This window comes from Hippoglossus stenolepis, chromosome 20 (assembly GCF_022539355.2).
Source record: "Hippoglossus stenolepis isolate QCI-W04-F060 chromosome 20, HSTE1.2, whole genome shotgun sequence".
In the NCBI taxonomy this organism is placed as follows: domain Eukaryota; kingdom Metazoa; phylum Chordata; class Actinopteri; order Pleuronectiformes; family Pleuronectidae; genus Hippoglossus; species Hippoglossus stenolepis.
Genome location: NC_061502.1, coordinates 11,175,252 through 11,181,053, shown reverse-complemented (window position 1 = coordinate 11,181,053; position 5,802 = coordinate 11,175,252). Strand labels below are relative to the sequence as shown.

At 40.3% G+C, this 5,802-nt stretch overlaps 1 protein-coding gene across 3 annotated transcripts in view; it reads left to right on the top strand.

The window, feature by feature from the left end:
* The first annotated feature begins 1,750 nt into the window (after positions 1-1,750).
* The window catches only part of si:dkey-71h2.2 (low density lipoprotein receptor adapter protein 1), a 62,005-nt gene continuing 57,953 nt past the window's right edge, over positions 1,751-5,802 (top strand). For 2 of the 3 annotated variants that reach the window (XM_035144147.2, XM_035144146.2), the window contains exon 1: positions 1,751-2,046. In XM_035144147.2, coding sequence (XP_035000038.1) covers positions 1,962-2,046 — 85 coding nt within the window. In that variant the 5' untranslated portion in view covers positions 1,751-1,961. The remainder of the gene's footprint in view (positions 2,047-5,802) is intronic. The other variant, XM_035144145.2, reaches the window with a different exon arrangement.

The window sequence follows — 5,802 nt, the reverse complement described above, 5'->3', positions numbered from 1 at the left end:
ATGCAATGTTTTGTATGTGTCAGAAATTTATTTCTCTTTATTCAAAGTTCAAGTGGAGTTGGAGGGTTCACAGTTATCTGATACAACACATGCAGACGAAATGCCTTTTGGGTGGGGGGGTGTACAGCTTTACAGTCGGAGTGCACACAATGCACCAGAAGTCACCAGTTCCAAACTGGAAAGAGGAGGCTGCAAGTTGTTAACCATCTGTCACACCAAGCCTTCGTCTTTACTGGTCTTTGTTTTCTTTATTTATAGTTTATTTTGTTAAAAAAACTAATTTTTAACTGATATTTTATTGTCTATTTACAAGTGAAAATGAGTCTATTCAAAGTTGTAATAACCAATTGCATCCAATAGAGGGGGCTAACATGCAATAAATCGAAAAAGACTAATGCATTAGTTTGAAATTTGCCATGTTTTATGGTTTATATTTGTTTTAGATCCCCAACATGGAAAACTGGTAAAGATGGGATGAAATGACCAGATGAAACCTGTCATGAAATGAAAAGACACATGATGATTGGTAGAAATATTATAACACATTACAAGGGGATAATAAAAGCTGCTGATCAACCACAGTTCAATTATCCAGAGAGAATCCGAAGACAAACAGTTCAACTGTAAGCTCATTAACCATCAGCTCATTAGTGAGTGTAAGTCCATTAACACTGCAATAATTATCTAGTGATTTGTTTCTATGCTGGAGATTGGTGCTTCATAGGGCAATAAGGCAATATCAATCATTATTGCAATGTAATTTTCATCAATAGCAGCAAAAGTCCAATAGATATCAATATATTATTTTAGGTGGCAATATGTTGTTTAGTCAAGCAAAAAAGGCCAAATACTTGCTGCTTCCTGCATCTAACATGTGAGTATTTGCTGAATTTATTGTACATTAGGTAGATATGAATATTTTTGTGTAAACTGTTCGATAGACAAAACAAGACATTTCTACAAATTATTCTTTCTTCTAGCTCAATATTTGACTAATCAATTAAGTAATCTTAATCTTAATTGTGAGTGGAAAAACAACCATTTGTTGCAGCCTCATAATCAAATATTTCCCATGAGGGCTGGCCAATACAAGAATATCATGACTATGCAATAATTATGCATTTCATTTCATTTCATTCATTTGTTTATTTAAAGGTTCAATGTGTAATATTTAGTTGAAAGGGATCAAGAATGGGCCATTTATATTTAAATAATTGATATTTACATTGGGAGCGTGTCCTCTCTTTGGAGGCAGCCATGTTTTTTTACAGTAGCCGAGAGTGGACAAACTAAACACCTTTGAGTTTTTATGACAACTGAAGGTGACCACAGGTTCTCTTTCATGTTTGGAAGGGGAGGGTGAGGTGAGAGGTGTTCAGCTGCAACGTGCAACTTCACCACTAAATGTCACTAAATTCGACACACTGAACCTTTAACAGGCTCATTAATCAACTGGCCAGTTTTGAAAATGGCAACCTGAAATCAAAATAAAATAACTTGTTGTAGTCAGGCAGGCACAATGCATTACAATAAGTTAAAACCTACAACACAAACTGCAGGCAGCAGAAGTCAGTCAGTACTGTGATCAGATTATCAATAAGGCATTTCATTCATGGTGCAAACAGTATGACTCATATTTGATCTGCGTCAAAACGAGCTTTGTAAACTTATAATAAATGATCACGTTGATATTCATCGTGATAAGTATCGAGGACACGTCACAGGTCGGTGAGGTAGTGAGGACACGCCCCCCCCTGTCACCAGTGGGTAGAGACACAGGCTGATAACTTGTATCACTGCTTCCTCCTCCTCCTCTTCCTCCTTCTTCTTCACCTCCTGCTTCCTCCTCTTTGGCGCATTTGACGCCGTCGAGCTCCGCCTGAGCCTTCGTGGTCCGGAGGAGACTCACCGGGGAGGAGGTTCTGGAATCCACCTGCCGGAGACCGGAGACACACCTCGGGATGGACGCGCTGAAATCCGCCGGCAGAGCGATCATCAAGAGCCCGGGAGTCCCGCGGCACACATGGGGAACTTCCAAGCACGAGAGTGAGTGACAGCTTGTGTGTGAGTGTGTGTGTCCAGATGTGTGCAGATGTGTGCAGATGTGGTCCAGTGGTGTAAAGATGAAGTAAAGGTGCTGTTGTCTGTCAGAGGAGGACGGTGTGTGCCTCAGTTGTGTGTTAATGCAGGAGAGCTGTTGTTTGCCCTCTTGCCACTGGCTGATGTGGCCCCACTGTGAAGTACTGTTGTGTACTGTTGTGTACTATTGTGTACTGTTGTGTACTGTTGTCTACAAAGCTGCTTTATTGTGTGTTAAGTTTCAATCCTCCTCCACTTCACTTCCTCGTGCCTGATATGGTCAGTCCCAGTGCCTGAGCAAAAACAACCAGCATTCACTCAATGTAGCCAAATTACAATCAGTACTGGAAGTTGGTCAAATGTCGATTAATCTATCAACAAAAAAATGACTGGCAAACAATCGTTTCAAGTGTTTAATCAAGAAAAACAATATTTGCAAAGTATTTGCCGCTTCTTGCTTCTTAAATGTGGGTATTTGCTGTATTTTATTGTTTGTGTTTTGAACTGTTTGTCAGACAAAGCAAGACATATTATTCTCTTTCTTCTATTTGAATAACACAAAGTCCCGAATAATTGCCATAACGAAAATAACCATTTGTGGCAATGCTAAAATCAAATACTTTCAAGTTGGTTGGGCAATAAAACAATATGAATAAGTATCGCAATACTATTTTCATCGATAGCAATATGAATTTAAAACTACAACCTTCACGTAGTCTTCAAACTTAAAATAGATAATAATTTGTGATATCAACTGATATGAAAACTTTATCTTGATGTCATTTTTGGCCATATCACCAATCAAAGAATAATTATTTCACGTATTTACACAGTGTAGAATATCTAACGGCATGAAATAAGGATGCTATGTCCTCATGGTCTTTTGTTAGCTTTGTCATAACACACAATATGGATGCAGTTCATATAGTATTTTAGTTTGCCACATGAAAATGTTTTAATTTATATGTACATTTTTCAGCAGTACATTGAAGGGAAAATAATACAAGCTTTTATTAGGGAAAAGTTACATTCTTTGGTATCCATTAAAAACACACTAGACAGATGAATAGATGAACAATAACTAAATTACATTCGTTGATATATACTACTTGACTATATCCTGCTATGTGCTTGTAGTTTTTCAAATGTATTGTACGCAATACGCAAGACTGCTCCCGGACTACTACAGTGTGAGTACAGGAGGTTGTCGGCGCTGAGTGAAGGGTCGGAGCCACGAACCTCAGCGCCAGGCAGAGAGCGAGGGGCTGCTCTGCTGCCTGCGGCTCTGCTGCCTCACTGATGTGTGAAGTGTTGTCTTCGGCGCTTCCTCCCTGCAGCTACGTCGCCTGTGAGCTTCTCCCCGCCATAAACGCCAGCATGCTGCTTCTGCCTCGTCCCGAATTCCTTGCCTAGTGAATAATCAGCCGTCCGTGCCAGCTTTCATTAAACGTGACTGATTAATTTCACAGGCGGGACCTATGGGCTCGGTTCCTCCACGCTCTCGAGGAAATGTTCTACATGAACTTGGATTTTAAAACTTTCATTAGATTGGGACATTAATGAGTCACTCTGATGGGTTTTGGATGCATTTGGTTTCTTAAGTTGAGCACAAGACGTCAACGCTAAGTGACAGGTTGTCCTGACCGGTTTGGGATGATGGCTGCCGCTCTAAAACTTCTGATCTTAGCTTTTGTTCGAACACTGATGGAAAGGAGGACTTTTTTATTATTTTCCCGTCAATGGCACCATTTCTCCATCATTACCGTGGCACCTGTACAATGGCAAAAGCTGATGAGCAAAACCCTCAACATGTTATCTGGGGAAGACATTGTCTGTGTCACATTGTTCTGCAGGAGCCTTGTGCCTTAGTTTTATTCTTGTAGGTGTCAGAAAAGGCAGAAGGATACATTCAGTGCAGAATCTTGGAGAGGACGGATTACAGCGTCTGTATAGGAGAATGTTTGTGTCTGAGAAAAAATCACCAGAGGAATCGGGCTAGAAAAATGGGATGACAGACAGACAGACAGACAGACAGACAGACAGGACGACTGCCGATGTCCAGAAGCTACTTAGCAGGCAATTTGGAGGGAGGACGGCGTCCTTATGCCAGCATGTGGCGATGCGTCAGAGACTGCTGTCGGAATGCAAATAAGGAGACATTGCAGCTGCTTGGCACCTTCACACAAATTAGGTGTGATTAATGCTTCGGGGGGGAAAAAGTGATGAATCATTTGCACCCTGTGTACTGATTGGAGGAGAGTGTGGCTATAAAATCGCCTCAGTTCGATAATGACAGTTAATCTGTATATGAACTGTGCCTTGCCAAGTTGTAAAATAGTGAGGCTTGGTCATATGACAGATAATCAATACCACGATAAATCTGAACTACATACAAAGGTCAGGTATTAAATATGACAAATGATCAATATAAAAGCATTAGCGGCAGTGATTTGTTTTAAAGATATAATATGAAACAATTCTTTATTAAAATGTTAAAAGAATAAATAGACCTATGTTGCGTATTTTGTTCATCTACGTGATCCAAAATGATTTCAACAATGTTCAAACCCAGAGAAGATTTATTCACGGTAACAGGACATTTTATTTTGGTTCGCCTCCACCCTTTGTATGAGTCACATAATGGATCACAATTATTTATTACCGTGCTGCGTAACGTGAATAAAACTTAACATCACCTCGTCCGTGAACATGATTTGTGCTGAGTCACGTCAGGTAGATTTTCCATCGGCAATGGTGGTGAAGACGACAACTCCCATGATCCCTCGCTGCTTCACAACGTCATCAATTTCAGTCTTGTTCTGTTTTGTCTTGATTGATAGACCCCTAGTGGCCAAAGGTATATATTGGAGATTTAAATGAGACTGGAGTGTTAGGCTACGATTAGACGGGGGCATTAGAGGAGGGGGCAACGCCACTCAAAAGGAAAAGCTATAATTCCACATGCAGACTTAATTGATTTGGTGACTCCTTGACCTGTCTGCTAACAACACTGTGAGGCTGAACCTTCCCCTTGACCAACACTTTAGCTAATGACCCATCCAGACGTGCAGCTCATTACATTAGTCTAATGTCCGAATGAGCCCCTGAGCCACTTATAATGTGGAAGTCATGACAGGATCTCATTAGGTTTGATATGTACAACATCCAACTCAGTTAAAGTCTGAATCGAATGCTGTTAGAATGATTTAAAGGCTGCAACACTTAAAGGAGCCATGTACAGTGATTACATGTTATATTTGCCTTGTTAAAGGGAACGTGCACTTAGTCCATTACTCCCATGTCTCATGCACAAAGGAAATAAAAGGAGGTTAATAAGCCAGGAAACTCTGGGAACCAGAAAGGCGCTAAATAGAGCACATACCTCTGCAAAGGCTAACGTGAAAAAAAACATCCTGGACACGTCTGTTTATCCAGATCCACTCCAAAATGTTATGGGTTCTTTCTTGGTTCATGCTCCACCCCTATTTCATGGAAATCGGTTCAGGAGTTTTTGAATAATCTGCTAAAAGATTGCTAAAACAAATGGCAATGAAAACACAACCTCCTTGTCGGAAGTAATGAGCCAATTTCAGGAGGTTTTCTCATGTGAAATCATTTAAAAAATCAATACATTTGGGTTGGAATAACAAGTTATTCAGGAATAATCACATTACCGTTCTTGCGAACAGCGACAAACCTCTGTAGATACACTCGGCTCTGTGA